The 16799-nt window shown below is 39.5% G+C and overlaps 2 protein-coding genes across 7 annotated transcripts in view; both read right to left on the reverse strand.

Moving 5' to 3' along the window:
* Window positions 1–6065, reverse strand: part of kidins220a (kinase D-interacting substrate 220a) — a 46191-nt gene extending 40126 nt beyond the window's left edge. For 4 of the 6 annotated variants that reach the window (XM_005723918.1, XM_005723917.1, XM_005723916.1 and 1 more), the window contains exons 1-4: window positions 5938–6065; window positions 2384–2542; window positions 1026–1124; window positions 237–335 (exon numbers count right to left, since the gene is read on the reverse strand). In XM_005723918.1, the coding sequence (XP_005723975.1) occupies window positions 237–335; window positions 1026–1124; window positions 2384–2515 (330 nt within the window). In that variant the 5' untranslated portion in view covers window positions 2516–2542; window positions 5938–6065. Of the gene's footprint in view, window positions 1–236; window positions 336–1025; window positions 1125–2383; window positions 2543–4405; window positions 4466–5937 lie in introns of those variants that run through there. The other 2 variants (XM_005723915.1, XM_005723914.1) reach the window with 2 other exon arrangements.
* A 1024-nt stretch (window positions 6066–7089) lies between these two features.
* Window positions 7090–16799, reverse strand: part of mboat2a (membrane bound O-acyltransferase domain containing 2a) — a 42288-nt gene continuing 32578 nt past the window's right edge. The window contains exons 6-13 of the mRNA XM_005723919.1: window positions 14786–14840; window positions 13692–13878; window positions 12925–13117; window positions 12225–12328; window positions 12063–12127; window positions 11657–11789; window positions 10708–10859; window positions 7090–9413 (exon numbers count right to left, since the gene is read on the reverse strand). Of these exons, the coding sequence (XP_005723976.1) occupies window positions 9245–9413; window positions 10708–10859; window positions 11657–11789; window positions 12063–12127; window positions 12225–12328; window positions 12925–13117; window positions 13692–13878; window positions 14786–14840 (1058 nt within the window). The 3' untranslated portion in view covers window positions 7090–9244. The remainder of the gene's footprint in view (window positions 9414–10707; window positions 10860–11656; window positions 11790–12062; window positions 12128–12224; window positions 12329–12924; window positions 13118–13691; window positions 13879–14785; window positions 14841–16799) is intronic.

Raw genomic sequence — 16799 nt, forward strand, 5'->3', positions numbered from 1 at the left:
ATTTGGTAACACTGATTGAAAGTAAGGGGAGTTAGTGAGGAGCTAAAGCAAAACAAAAGGCTATTGGCCAATACGTAACAGGTGTTGGATCACGTTTCACCCACAAGGCTAGCTAGATGTTGGGAGACCAGTTTTCTAGCCAAATTTCATTTTTGCTCCTTTGTATTTGTAGTATAGTAAACACAAACTTTACATATTTTAAATGAGGAAAAATTTCACACCGTCTACATTCTCACCATGTCTCTGTGCTCAAGGTTAGCATTGTTCTCCAGCAAGTCCCTCACCACCTCGATGTGTCCCTCCTTAGCTGCCGAGATCAGCGCCGTCCAGCAGTCCTGTACACAGACACTACCTGTTACTTTGAGAACTCCCATTCTCTAAATCCAGTTGACAGAGCATCTGTCAGAGCAATAAATGGGACGCTCGAGGATGGTTAGAAAAAAAAAAAAGAAAACCGCACCTACCAGCTGGTCGTACCAGGTGCTCATGGGAACGCGGTGTCGCATCGAGAGACAAAGGTGTCACAGAGCGCGAGTGTGAGACACGGACAGGACTACGAAATGGAAAACTTCCTCTCTCTTCTTTGACTTTGAGTGCGCCATGTGTAATAATAGGTTACATTACGTGAGATGTTAATAAGTGGTGTGAGAGCAATGCATGCGTGCGTCGAAGTAGGAGGCTGCATGCGTGCGTGAGTGTGTGCTGGGATCTGAAGTCGCAGGGTGTTGGCTAGTGAGTGGATCCTGTCATTTACTCAAATGAGCGAAGGTAAAAGTATGTAATAAGCTGTCATTATGGCTCATGACGGATCATAACAGCTGAGGGCTAAGCCCGAATGTGGTGAGTTCAGCAAGATGGAACATCAAGGCCACTAGTTATGTCTTCTTTGTCAAGTGGATGATGTGGTTTAAATGACCGCACTGTTTTTCACCTGTCCCTCCATTCTGCGTACATTGCGTTTACTCATGTTTGGGGCTGTGCTCTTTATTAAGAGATGACACGTGCGTGTGCATTTGAGAACTTACAATATCGTCCAAGTTAACGTTGGCTCCTCTCTTAATGAGCTCCTGCACTATTTCCAGACTGCCCTGCTCTGCTGCCACCATGAGGGGAGTCTGTCCATTCTGAAACAAGGAGACGCGGAGTACAGGTGGTTGATTATCCAATACAAATGAAATAAGACATCACTGGAACAAAATGACAGATAGGTCCAACGAATTTATGACTTCACGCTAATCATGTACAGTAACATAACTGATTACTGTCCCATACAAGTCTACACGCTGCTTGATATTTTCCACATTAAGGGAGAGGTCTGGAATTGTCTCAATTTTTCTTTGTCAACAAATTCATGTAAAGCCTAAAATTACAAAATCTGCTCTACTCGGGTACCAGACTGTCTGTCGCCGCACAATTTTATTTCTTTAATCTTTTAACAACCTGCTATGTGCTCTATTTTTTTTTGGTAAATGCTCCTATATGTAACTCGGGACTCATTTGCATGAAATTTAACACTTTGTGGTAATTACAGCAACAGCAAGAGGGTGTCTATACAAGCACTGTGCATAAACTACAGCACCTATATAGACAAACATGGAAACAAACAGCAATGTGCAACAATCAGATTTTGGCTACATGAAAATACTTATTAGTAGTAGGATCGGTTCAGTTTTGGAGTTGTGGTCTTTTTGTAGGATTTCTTGACAAAATATCATCTCACTGGCATTATCCTTTAAGATTGTATATGTTGCAAATACAGGAATCAGGCTACTTACAGCTGCTACAATCGTACAGTGTACAGTACACATAGTGTGGAGATACTGCATTACCTTTTAATCGCCTCGGATGTTTATATTCCCTTCTAAGCTCTATCCCTCTGTGTCTTTCAGGGTATACTGCAATAACGTCCTATGAGTACTAAGTGCACATAATAAACAATTTCTTTACTGTTGTAAAACAGTAGCTGACCTTTTAATTGCAGCGACAAGAGATATCTAAAATGTTATCTAAAATAATTAAGAACGCAAAAGATAATAACATAATAATGTTTTATGAGTACTATATCTTCATCCATCCATTCATTTTCTTAGCTACTAGCTGGAGCCAATCCAAGCTGATTTTGGGTGAGAGATAGGAAACAGCCTGGAGAGGTCACTTCATAAGGCAAGCACAAACAACCATTCATATTCTCACCTAAAGCCAAGAATCACCAATTAACCTAACAAGTATGTTTTTGAACAGGAAGAGGACACAAACTCCACACAGAAGGATTTCAGTTTTCCTACATAACACCAACTAAAGTTATTTTAAAGAGCCTTTAATTACTGCTTATTCTTCCCTGAACTTCTAGAGCCAACATTAAGGCTGCTGTGATGTGGCTTACATCACTCCTGCTGTCCACATCCGTGAACATGTCCAAATGCGCTTTGATGGCAGCCAGGTTCTCCTCGTCCACATAGCTGAACAGACTCTGGACAGCCAGAGAGGTCATCTTTAGGGACGTGCTGGTATCCATGGTTGACAGCTAACCAGCTATACACCCCTGCAGAATGAGAGCAAAAGCAGCATTCACAATGAGCTAAAGAGCACAACAATAGCTTTGTGGCCTGTGCAGCTAAATATACAGCACTTCTAAGAGACAAACAAGAAGTTAAAATCGTGACCGGGAAGAGGTGTGGTGTGCCTTTGAAGTGATGCAGTGGAATAAATCACCACTGTCCAAACCCCAACTTGCATGCATACATACAAGCAATAACAATACAGCAGAAACTAGATGGTGTACACATTAAAGTATAATATTTAAGAAACACACATATAAAAAGTGTGTGTTCGACATGTTGCAATATCCACTCTAATGCAACTATATTATCGATCACAAATTATCAGGACAATTTTTTTTGAGCGTGCATTTCAGAGGTCATTACAAATCTTTTAATATCATGTTAAAGTATCATTATAACCATACTTACAATCTATTAAACAAGCTTATTACACAGGGATGAGCAGGGGCTGTTAGTTCTCTTCAGTTTCGTTCAGTCTATCTGCTGAGGCTGAAAACACTGACTGAAATTTGTCCACTCAGTATAATGAAGGCTGAGCAATCACAAAGCTCTGCTCAAGATAGTTAACCAAGCCATCAAATACCAATGAAGACAAACAATAGTCTTTAAACTTTGACTCTCTGATGTAATAAAGGCTAGGACAATCGGTGCACTCGACTGTTTGCTCCAATTATATCAGAGCCAGCCTTTTCTACCCTCCTCCACTTCCTGAAATTGGACATTGCGGAACTTTTGTACACAAGAAAAAAGCAGAGTTCTCCCTAAAAGTACTTTAGCACCGATAGGAAAAAAGCAGTAAGACGCAGTGACTATATGACAAATCAATGCACATAACCCACTGGAGCGAGATTATCTATAATTGGAGTGAACCATTCTCAAGAATTATCCTAAACCCAGAGACAAGCATGTTTCTAAATTTACTGAGTCATTTTAAGCCTTTTTACCTTAACTGGACGGCCAAGGTTTGTTTTTTTCTTTGACACTTTAACTACTGGGTATTGACTTACTCTATATTTAGAAAAGATATTCCCAGTTTAAGATAAAATTGCACAAAACTCCCAGAAATGTATTGTATAATACATCTGGACAAGAAAAAGCCCCTAAAAGATGTTTTCTTTTGAAAGGGGTTTTTACAGGAATTAGGGATTCAGCCAATCGATAAAAGCACTCATTAATCATTCATCAAGTTGGGCTCTTTCCTAATGGTCAGACCTACTTCCTGCCACAGTAACAAAGAATTAATCAGCTCCATTCATTGCTTGTAAGTTGCCCTGGCAATGGGCTTTATATACGGCTCAATATTTCACCATAATCCTTCAGACAAGCAGCTCAAGCTCAGGTCAATAAACACTCAAATGTCACATGCCTCTTGGGCTGTCAGTACAAAGGCCTGGCAGTTTACTCAAATGCAGAGTAACCAATCAATGCAAATATTTAACCTTTTTTTCTGAATTCTTTATATTTTCAGTCAGGGATCGCCTGGTAACCATTTGCCCATATTAGACAGTGCCAGGAAGAGGTGAGAAAAAAAATCCTTTGTTTACAGTCAAAGCAATTGGAGCCTGTTGACACACCCTCCCCAGCTTCTTGCCTCTCAGCATAATGGGTGGACAAATACACCCAAGAACCAATCAGTAAACATTAAGCGCTCTCTCCCTGTTCAGCAGTGATCAGAGTGGAGCTCAGTCGCATCTTTTTCACAAAAAACATGCACACTAAAGCTCAGAGACAATAAACCAGTAAAAAAGAAAGAAAGAAAAAACATCAAAAATAAGCTGCTGGAGAAAGAAGGGAAAATAAGACCTACAATCTCCAGAAAACATTACTACAAAAGAAACTCTTACCTTCGTGAAGGGTAAAACTGGCAGTGGTTCTCTGCTCAGCTGCACACAGTTTCAACAAGCACTGCCAGGCTCAGGCTCAGCATCCCCCCCTTTTTACAAACAGCTGAATATTAGATGAGGGGGCTGGCCTACGCCCATCCTCACCCAACACAATAGAGGCACACGACCAGATATTCATTCATTACATGCAATGGCTTGGCACCGACTGATAAAGATAAAAGGCCAATTAGGATGTTTGGACTCATCTGTATGACTTAATTTTACAGATAATGCAATAAAGTAGCATGGGAGCTGTCACTTTAGTATCACTATAATCACAGTGTTTACAATGACTCAGGTGCTGATCAATTAAAATTAAATATTAAACTAACCCTTTGAATCACCCAACAATATAGTAGAAAACCAAACAATTTACTGTTATTAATGAAAATGAACACAGTTCTTGTGAAAGTGAATTAGTGCTATAAAAATGATCTACACACAGGATTCTGGATACAAAAATAAAGAAAAACAAAGGATTACCAAATAAATCAGTCGATCACTGCAAGTTATTTTCTAACCCATTCTTAAATGTGACAATTTATCAAATAAATTGTGTTGCTGCCCTGACAAAACAAGAAACTGGCTTTAGAAGTTCGGTTTTCTGGCATTTTAATGTCCAAAAGTCAAATCGACCAAGAAAATAATAAATTCTAATCAGTAATGAAAACACTTGTTACTTGCAACCCAATTCTCTTTGTTTCCAGCTGGAAAACTGACATAAACATGACATTTATAGTGTTTATGTAAAAACACAGAGCACTAGCTAACATCACAAACCATCAAATAAAACTCCACGTCAGCTGTTTGGTTATCTGAACGCATTCAAATGTTAGAAGGGAACTAAGCAACACTGGATAGGGTCTCTAAATTTAACCTGTCAGCTTTTTTATGACCAGTCATGTGGGTATGAAACTGCTGAGGATTCAGTTCCCTTATGCATACCAGGGTCTGCTAATGTCATATGGATAAGCAAAAACTGTCTCATGTTTTTGATACACACAGAGTCTTAAACTGCTTGGCTGTGGGCTTTGCAACGTGCACAAAGTTCATGGACACAACAAACTGACACCGTATCAACATCGTGCCATTTAAACGATGTTGATACGGTGTATAATATAAAGTCACCAAGTCTATGGTGCGTTCACTGCTCTGACCCCCATGACTCTTAAAAAAAGAACATCTGTATGACGCGCATATAATCACATGGCTTTAAATGTGACGAGGCGAAGAAAAGTTTAGAAATAGTGTGGCTCGGTTATTCCGGTGTCTTGACAAAGGTCTTTTGCAAACACGATATTGCAAACACAGCAGCGACTTCCCGTTCACTATCACTAGGAAGCAACTTGAAAACACAAGCTAGCCAAACCTGGAAACGGGCTAACAGGCTAGCGTTAGCTTTCCAACAGGTCCCTACATTTTTATTTATTTATTTTTATCTCCTCTAAAAAGCTGGAGAAAAGTACACCAACAATTTTTTAAAGTAGTCTTACCTACGCTGGGTTGCTCTGTATTTTAATTCCGGTCCAGATAATCCAGTCACAAGGTCTTCGTTTTTTAAGCCATAATATCTTTGCTTCTATTTGACAGAGGAGCCTCGACCTGCTACAGTAAGACTCCACCTCCTCGCACCCAAGAGTACAGCAGGGTAACATGTGGCAAGAAAACTAACAGGGGGGGAAAAAGCGGGGAGGTGGGATTTGTTTTTACTGTACGACATTAATTTTACAGTTTTAACAGTAACTTTATAGGTTCTGAGTTTAAAAACACAACAAAATATTTTTCTGAATTCAACAAGTAGTTAAAATAAGCTTTAAGCACAAAGCTTACATGCTGTGCGTGGCTTTTAGGCAATTCTGTTGATATAAAGAAAAATATTTAGCTTTTTCTTTGGTCGCCTATTAAAGTATAATATAAATGCTGAACCTGAGTAAAGCATCTGGATACTCCCCCCAATTTGTACTCAATTCCCATTATGATGTGCATGGAGCAGTAGATGGATAATCTAATGATGATGGCAATTTTGTTACACTACAAAGCAGAAAATAAGGCCATTCCCTTTTGTTTGCCCCATTTTTTTGACTTTGGGTGGATGAAGGATATATCCACACAAGTCAAGTATTGTTTTAAAAAAAAAAAAAGAGACAAAAATCAATAAAAGATAAAAACCCAATTGATAAATATATTTTAATGATTCTACTCGTGTTTCCTCTTTAACATGCAAGAATCTTAACCTCCTAAGACCTGAACTCTTCCACGACATGCTTTTTTAATTTCTCTTTGATATTTGGTCACATTGGGGCCCAATGAATGTAAAAACAAAGAATTACCAGATTAATTTTTTTTACCTTATTTTTGTTTTCAAGAAAAAACTAATTTTGATAGAACAGTAGCAGTATAATGTCCTCGTAAGTGGATATTAGACCCTTGTAGAGCAAAATTGTGTATTTTGGTCTAAATAACCCATGATGTAATGTCCACATATGTGGACGGCAGGTCCTAGGAGGTTAATGTTATATGCACATGTGATATATGCAGCTAAAGCCCTTTTGTACTAGTGTTTGCATTCATTTAAAAAACAAATTACTTCGTTTTTTTTAACAGGACAAAAACAAATCATTTAGGACATAATGGCAGTGTTAGTGTTTAAAAATAAGTTCTCTTTATTCCCCCACATAAATCAGAATTGTAATGTACTGTTATACAAATCTTTCAATAAATTTCCTTCTGACACAAAAATAACCAATATGTTCCACAGGCACGCGCACACACGCAGGCCCACTTATACACAAAAGAAAAAAACCCCAAAATGCGCCATTTATGATTTGGCACTTTGGACATATGGAGCAGTTTGCATTGATCTGCTGGTTTGGGTGGCCATGCAGTGCAATAATCGCTATGTTTTTGAACAATGACATCCCTTTCCCCTTGGGTGGGCCGCTCTCGCCTACACAGGGCCCAGGCTACAAATATAGTGAAGTCGAGTTCACATCAACATCAACGGGTCACATGAATACTGGTACACACACACAAAGTTATGGCAGGAAAATGCGAGTGTTATCTTAGTCTTAAAAACCAAAAAAAAAAAAGAAAGAAAAATCCCCAACTCATCTCTGCTGCTTTGTTACTACTTTACAGGAAACGAATGCATCAGTTTAACTTAAATTATTGAGAATGATTTTTGGAAAAAGAAAAAAAAAAGGAAGCATAATTTCAAAGTGATGTTGTGGGCTTTGAAATCCCAAGATTATATCTTCCTCTTACAGGTACATTTATGTGTCACTATTATTCACAGAGCAGCGAGGTGCCTTGTAAAAGGTCCTCTCTGCACCATGTTTTCATTAACTACATCATTCATTAATCCGATCTAATGATTTCAGAAAAATATCACAGCAGTCGCTGTTATAAGGTCCAACTGGGGGACTCTAGAAGGCTAATAAGGCGAGCCATGGACCAAAACAACATGAGGAAACAGGAACACCATACAGCAAATGCTGAAACATCCCCTAGGCTAACATTAAGTGCACACAATATGAAATAAGACCATTTACCACAACAGCTGGCTTATGTGTTTGAAATTTGTACAATACTATAAAGTCACATACATATATAACTGTAACTGGTTTCTTTATGTGCTTTTATGCACTGTGCATGGACCATTTGACACTTTATTTCTAAGTCAGTGCGGTGATCTGATTAGATTTCTGTTGCGTTTGTAGGACTTAAGACAATTACTGCACAAATAACTCAAGAAGGATGTAAATTCTGTAGGAATTCTGTTAATTTAAATCATTTTGGATACTTGTTTTAACAACTGAACACAGAGGAAACCTGTCATGAGACAAATATCAGCAGAAATTAAAAAATAAAAAATAAAAAATTCTGAACCCCAAGTCAACAAGCCTTAAAAGGTATTCTAAGTTACCATAGGGTAAACAAACTCCCTTTGAAACACACATTTATCAGATGAGTCTTCTTTGCCCAACAAAAAAAAAAAAAAAAAAGCAGCAGATATGAAAAATATAAAAAGATATCCAGTTATTAAATCTTTTAGACTGGAGAGGAATGAGATCTGAATTCCACTTTGAGATTCTCTCTTTCAGGCATAGTCAAGTCATCCCACAAAAAACAAAAGAGCATTCAGAATGGATTTCAATTAGTGTCGTCACAAACATCTAAGTACAAAACACACACGATGTGAATTCTTCTGGAATAGAGATTAAAAAAAAAAAAAAAAAAGACATAGAACTCAAACAATATGTTGAGGATCCTAAGGCCTGTTTGAAATTGGCAGCTGATGATAAAGGTTATGTTTCTTTTACATGTACACGGTTTTCTGTTGCCACCTAACAGAGGCTTGTACCCAGACAATGACAAAAACCCTCCACATACTGCGCTTTAAATCTGTTTACCTTACATGAAACCACACTGGTGTAACTGCATTTAGGTTCCTGCAGCGTGCCATTCAAACTGTTATTTCACCTTTAAAGTACACAGAGGGTTTAAGGCAGCTTGGAGGTGTTCGTTTTCACTAATGTATTGTAAAGTAACCACTACCGCTCATTAGTTTACACCTTGGCCATTTCTTCACCTTGGTCTTGTATCCATGTCAGAAGTGTGATTGCTGTCAGCCTTGCTACTGGAAGTTTTTGCCAGGATGTAGACTTGCGTTTTCTGTCTGATAGGAGATATTTGGTTCTTTGTCAGGTAAACAGACTCAACACACTCCAGGTTTCAGTAGTTTATAGTTCGTCTCAGTGTTTCTGCTGCTGAAGGGGCGGCGCGTCACCGTCCCGACCCTCATGTGGTCTTTTCTTTCTGGTTGCAGTTGTTATCTGTGCTGTTGTGATCTGTCTGGTTGTCCTTCTGGAGGTCGTCCTGCTGCTCTTTGGCCTGCCGGCGTTTCGAATTGACAGGTAGGGCCAGGACCACCAGCAGACATAGAAGATGTAACCCAAAGTACCAAGTCCTGCGAAAACATCGATGAGAGAGAATGTTGTTAACAAGACAACAGTAAACTGCATACTGCACATGTTTGACAACATGACTTTGTAGTAAACAAACAAACAAACAAGCCAGTTTAGCTTGCCTGCAGTCAGACCTTTCATCAACAGAAAACATCTGGCGCATCACAGACATAAAATACAAAAATGAAGACCCGGGACTGAAAAATGAGACAATCTTCTCCCAAAAGTCCAGCCCGGCTCTCCTCAGTTCCAGGATATTCATAGACTGCTACAAGACATGGCTCTACCAATTTTTTTGAGAAATGTTGCTGCCAATTGAAAACAAACTAATATTTTTCTTAAAAATGGTACATTTTCTCAGTTTAAACATTTGATACGTTTTCTGTACTCTATTGTGAATAAATTATGGGTTTATGACATTTGCAGCTCAGTAATGTTTCTTAACATTGGTTGCCAACCAAGAAGAAGAAGACGAAGCTGTGAGCAAGGAGGGAGGGGGTGAGTGAGTCGTTCATGCTACGATTCAACACAGGAAAGGGAGGGGGTGAGTGAGTCCTGAGGAGGGGGTGAGTGAGTGAGTGATTCGTTCATGCTATGATTCAGCACAGGAGGGAGGGGGTGAGTAACTCAAATGTGCTGTTAGCATGCTAGCAGAGCGATGCTACTGTGAACCAAGGAGCTATTATCTTGATGTTGCTCAGAGTTTTTTCTTCCAGTTCAGAGCAGAAATGTTTTTGTTAAGAAACTGGCTGTTGGTTTTTTCCCCCACACAATTTTAATTATAAGCTAGATATATTTCTACTAATGAAATTAGTTTGCTAATAGCAACAGGGATGAGTCAGTGTGTCAGTTGGGCTTGTGAATCATGAGTCACGAGTCAGTAAAGTGATTCTCGAGTATTGAACGATTCATTCATGATTCGCACATCACTACTACAGTGTCTGTTCTTTACTGCCTGTCTAGCAGCTGTTGTTGATGTTTGGATCGTAATTTCTTTGCAGCAACTGGTCAATGTTAAGGTCACTTGTTTTATTTCCTCCTCATCCTTCAATCATAAAGCTGTCTCGTTAACCATTACCGCCTGACAGGCTAATAAAAACATGTAAATTTCAACACTACGGGCAACAATTTCATTTACATTTTTAATACTACAACAATAATAAAGTTTAAGTTTGCTACAATACCACGGTAATCTCACACAACAGAATTGCTCGCAAAATGAATGTATTTTTTAAAATAAGAAAGGCTGACATTGTGTCTCCTACTCCACAGTGTATAAGAAGCTCATAGACGTACCTGTAGAACTTGAGTGAGGGTCCTACTGCAAGTAGCACAAATGGCGCCACTGTATAACTAATGGCCACCTGAGTCCATGCCCACGTGATCACATCATAGATGCCCTTGTATGAGTCAGACACCAGGAAGTACGGCCTGATGTTGTGCCTTACCTGAAAGAGAAAGTATTTTTCTTACTGCTCTAACAAGTTCAACTTGTCAATTTAAACATTTTAGGTAAATGAAGCTGTAAAGTTCGAATTATACTCTACCCACTCTTCCGTACGATAGACTAAAGTTGAGCTAACTGACCTAGTTCCAAAAATCTCCACATGACAGCAGGGATTACTGTCGACTTCCACTCATTATCTGCCCATCTTTCTTTTGCGCCGTCTCTTTCTGTCCCTCGTAGATCTTAGGAGGAATCTATCTCTGAAACAGCTTTGTGTGGCAAAGGCCAGAAGTTGGCATAACTAGGTCAATGCTCTGCTTGTCTTCCTTCAGATAAAGAAGGATACAGTCGCTGCAGAAACTCACAACTCACTGCCCCGCACACAAAATTGACCGTTTCTGCATTTTATCTCTTTTATCCAGAGATTTAATGCATTCCTAGTGTACTATCAGTCCACTGTCTCTGCATAAATCTCCTCCTGTCTCCTCTTTTGACATAACTGGAATGAAGATGTCTGGCTTTGCTGAGATTAGTGGTAATGGCCTCACGCTCAAAATGAGGTTCAAGTGGCACACTACTTCATTATTATCCACTTGCAATCCATTAAGTGATTTTGTTGTGTGTTCATTGGTCTGTTAAGTAGCTGTGGTAAATCTATAGAGGTCTTAAAGTCTAGTATGGCGGTGGCAAACAAATCAATTTTTGTAGCAAAATTTTAATGCAAGTTTTTTGAAAGTAAGTAATATACAAATTCAGAAGCTTTTCATCAATTGAACAGTGTGCACTGCGTGTACTCACTGCACGTGCAGCCATGGTCATGCCGATGCCAGTAAGGAAGGTCAGATAGTAGCCAGGGTACACCCCGTGCCACATGGCTGACAGCAGGAAGGTGGCAGCAGTGGGGTTAATGGGACAGCGCTCGTAGCACACCCTGAGAAGAAAACATAACGCGTACATCTAGCGCTCAGTCCAAAAAAAGTGGAGACCAATGAATCAAAATCTCATAAATGGGCAAAACTGTCTAATTTAAGTTCACTGCATCAAATACAAACGCTTCAGATTATAGGTTCTGTAAAATGTCTCCACATAAATGATGCAGGTATCAAGCAAACATTTTTGCTTATGTGTCAAGGACAATATACATGCACAACTTGTTCTCTCGCAAACTAAGAAAGCTACAGCATTATAACAGAAATGCTCTTACCTCTTAAGCCAAAGAGCTGTTTGAATGTTCCAATTGTCTAGGAACAACTTGAAACTGGTGGCGAACTGAAAACAAATACAGAAAAAAATATTCTTTCAGGCTTTACATAAAAAGGGGCTTTATCTGGATACAAAATAATAAAATGAGAACAAAGATCCAGACCTCAATGTCCAGAATTCTGAGATTTGATATCAGATCCCACCGTGGGGAGCCATCTTTGTTGTATCCGTTGAAGCCGAATCCGGCAGCATTGTTGATAGCATCAGCTGCGGGACAGAGGTACATGGGCTTCAGAGTAGAGCGACTACAGTAAAGAATGACAAGAACTTCCCTCCCTGCAGTTTGTAAAGTAGTGACGGAAACAAATGGAGCCTTGGATGCGTTTGTCTAAAATTAAGCGCGACACCACTAGATCTTCACCACTAGATGGCACTGTTACCTCAAAAAATATCTTGAGGTTGCATTTCACATAGACAAGTTCAATTATAAAACTTAAAGAGGCAGTGGGGTTGAGCAATATGATCTTAGTAACACTTATAGACACACATTTCATCAGACTGTCCAGCTTATCACCAAATTTGAAAATTTGAATGCCAGTAGGCATAAGGTATTTCCTCCCTCTCCTGTCCCAGCTCTTCCTAACATTTTGTGCACGTTACACATGTTATTTAAAGACTGTTTCCTTTCCAGCATAAGGGAACCTCTGTATATACAGTGTTTATGCAAATGTTTAAAATCTGCATAAAATCAGAATATACAGATTTTATTTGTAAACATTCAAATGACAGATTCAAATCACTGAATAACACATTTATGGGAGGAAATGTGTTATTCACTGATAAGAAAGCCAAGTCAAACTCACCGAGCGTCCAGACAAAGTAGTACTTTGGCCTCAGCGCCAGCATTGCCAAGTAAAGGTAGACAACCTGGAGATGGAAGGGTGTGGAGTTTACAAAGTCGTCGTCTATCGAGCGCTCCACTGGGAGTAGCTTGTAGAGGGACAGATAGACGGCCAGCGAGATAGCACAGGTACACAGCTTGGAGATGACATCATTCTGGACAAAGGTGGGAGACAATAAAAGCAATTAAGCAATCCAATTAAACTCGGTGCACTCTATTATATTCAAAAACGAACGCTGGCAACATGACGAGAGGTGATGTTATTCTACAGAAACCCGGTTAAGCTGATTTGAAGGTAAATCAAGTCCTTGAGAATCCTTTCATGTTTTATATTTAGCAACATCTGTTTTCACTTTGTTCCTTTCTTTTATGAAACACTTAAACACAAACGCTAATCTTGGACTGTCGTTAAATTATTAATGCATTATGCATCAAGAATATATAAAAAACCTTGAGGTTTCGATATTTGCGTCACAAATTCCCAGTAATGTCCCAGTTTCTGTCACGCAAATCAAAACCCTGTATATGTATGGCAATATATTATTCTTAGGACTGCTCCACTTTGGGCCTTTTATCGAAATGTGCAATTTTACATCACAGTTATGTGCATTCAAGATTCAAGACAGTACCTTCTGTCAAGTAAAAACTGCAATTTTGTATTGACCGTTAGGCTCATCTGCCTAACCAATCTAAATGGAACTTAACTGTGTCCACTAATGTGCTTTGTACCTTGGGCGAGGGTTCGGTTTGCTTGTACTTTCCATTCTCCTTGCCGTTGGCGTTCTCCTGGTGCCGCGGCTGGTAGCACGTTCCTTCAATGAAGGCCTTGTAGTCGTTGTAGGAGCAGGTTGGCCCTGCCAGGATCCCCATGAAGTTACAGTTGTAGCTCAAGTATTCCAACAAACTGGGCATACGACTTGAGGAGACAGGGATTGAACATTAGAAAATATTCATCCATTCATTACAGAAACCAGACCAAACATATATGAGTGACTAAACCCATGTTATAATGCCTTAGAGCAGTATTGTCCATATCGACTGAGAAGAAGTAGGATTTATTCGACTGAACGGTCCAAGCAAAGATGGAGAATCTCGACTGACCCTGGAGACTTTTTTTCTCCTAGTTTTTCCTATTTAAATTTCATCTGCTAGGTGAAGCACAGTCTGACTGCTTGAACATGCGGGATGTCCTTCCCAGCAGCCATTTCAGAGTAAGCGGCTGACTCAGAGTAGCCCAGCGAAGGATTGTGATGTCTAGGGCCTTAAAGCTACAATGAGTAGGTCTTCTAGTGATCACTATGTTTGCTCAGTTTTATAACCATCTAGGCTGGTTTGTGTAAGATTCACATGTAAAATATGTGTTATTCTTTGCTGTGCATTTTTTTCTATTCTGTTCTTTTTATTGGCTAGTCTTTTCTAACCTTTTTGACAAACATAAACTACCTGTTTCTAAACAACTACTTTTACTTTTGTTTTTGCTGCATTATGGTCTCCAATAGGAATGACAAGGGGGGGGGGGTCAGTTATACAGCAGGATAGATGGAGGGGATAGGCATTCCCACAGTACAAGTCACCAGAGAGTAGTCAATGTGTTGTTTCCTAGATACAGAGTGCCTAACAACTGCTTGACAGCGCCAGAGAGACTGAAAGGGGAGGGCAGTGTGGCGATTGCCTATGCAGAAAGCAATAACGCCTTTATTAAAGAAAAGAGGATCATTGCTCTCAGACTGAATGCCAATTTAAAAATCACAGCAGCTTTTTAATTCCACTTGATTCAGTGAACTCATCATTTGAAGCATCAAAAACATACCTGAGTCACATACCTGATAGCAAAGTATTTCTGACCGGGAGTCAGCTGCCCTTCTCGCTTGGTCAAACCTACAAATGTAGAGAGACACTTCAATGCCAACAGGTGACATGCATAACAGCTTCACAACACACACACACACACACACGCATTATTTTAAGCTTGTTAAGGGTCACAAGCATTTTTCTAATACACTATGCTATTTTAGCTCTTTATTCTGTCAACAGGATATGGATTGAAATGGATTACACTCCTGCCACAGCAGCTTAATACCATTTAAAACTATCAACAAAACATTTTGTACCATAGATTCTGCAGCGTTAATTGTACAAGTTAGCGTAGGTGCTACACAGGGCCTGACCAGGGTGTATAACCTCACATCCTATGAGGCTGCCTTAAACTGCAAACTTTTGGACAGCGCTTCACGGCTTTATCCAGAAAGTTGCAGGCGCGTAAATCCCCTTTTTATTTGTTTTTGTCCACAGCCCTGGCCTTCCTTAATAACACAATTCCCTCTTCATTTATGCTCATCCGCCACTTTATTAGGAAAACCTGATTGACTGGTTCTTAAGGCAAATATCTAATCTACAGGAAAGGAACAGGAACTTGAGGTGACAATTCACATGGGATCACCGTAATAGAAGACTGGAAAATACATTTCCTGGTCTTGATTTGCTTAAGCGCCACAGCCTACCTGAGTATTGTTGCTGACCCTGTGAGCACAGTACCCATCTTTTGATGGCTGGTAACATGCCATGATGCCACAAAGCTCAAGTCATCGCAAACCAGTTTCTTGGAAATGATGATGAGTTCAATGTACGCTCACAGAATAGGTATAGAATGGGCTCAGACCACCATCATGTTGGTAAGGAGACCACCTGTCTAACAGTGGAAATTAACTTATGCTCCATCAATCGCAGGCTGGTAAATTTTCCTTCCTGGCTGGCAGCATATAGCTGAGCGGGACACAACAATATCACTTGCTACAGGAACGATTTCTTTACAATATTAACGACCGTTACATGGAAATTTATGGCTCACACACACCTGATCCTCTGTTACCTGATCCTAAACCCAACACACTCTTCTTTTTTTTTTTTTAATATTCATTCTTACATTCTCATCTCTCTATTCAGTGCTTGTTTTTTAAGATACCCGTCACCCCTTGTCCCCATTTCACATTCATTAAGCTATTATGTTGTTTAAAAATTCAATACAATATCAATCACAGCTGAGTTAGCAGAGAACAGTGAGCGACGGAGAGCAAAAGCAAAGGGTGTAAAGAAAAGATGATGCAACAGAGCAAACAGGGTGTTGTGTGTGCATAACCTCATCGCCTAACACTGGCTGTTCCACTTTGCAGTCTGCTCTTTGTTATGAAGACCAGTGGCTATGCAATTCATTATACTATGAGATTATATGCCTGTTGTGCAAGCTAATATTTAGTTAAACTTTCCTGTTCCTCGGGCCACAATTTAACCCTCTGACTCAATTTAAAACTCAAATTAAATATTGACCTCTGAGACTGTAAACTGTGCCATCGACACATGTATTCTAACAAAGGGAGACAATAAATATTGGGCAGGTAATCAGGATGCGGCACTTCGTTCATGGCCACTACTATCTCACTTTATTAGACCAGGGGTGTCAGAAATCATTTAATTCATGGGCCATTTTATCTCAGTGGACTGGACTTAACAGCGTTACTGCATAGCTACCAAGAGTAAAAGACATCCAAATTTTTAAGCCGTATGTAAAGAATTTTGTGAAAATGTTTGCAAAAACTTAAAATAAAAACATGCTGGTACAGCTCCTTGGCTTAACCAGCTCAGTTCATTGTTGCATTGCAGGCCATGGGAAATGCGTTGTCAGTAAGAAGTTCTGTAAAAGTGATGATGATTCAAAACTCTGGTTGCCCAACCTGTTCATTTTGTCCATGCCACTCACATGTTACATCTTGTTCTTAATGATTTGGCTTCCTACAAAATACAGTGAAATCTCCAGAAAACATGTACTCCTCTGAGACTTTG

This window comes from Pundamilia nyererei, unplaced genomic scaffold (genome assembly GCF_000239375.1).
Source record: "Pundamilia nyererei isolate P.nyererei 1_Seehausen unplaced genomic scaffold, PunNye1.0 scaffold00010, whole genome shotgun sequence".
NCBI classification, from domain to species: domain Eukaryota; kingdom Metazoa; phylum Chordata; class Actinopteri; order Cichliformes; family Cichlidae; genus Pundamilia; species Pundamilia nyererei.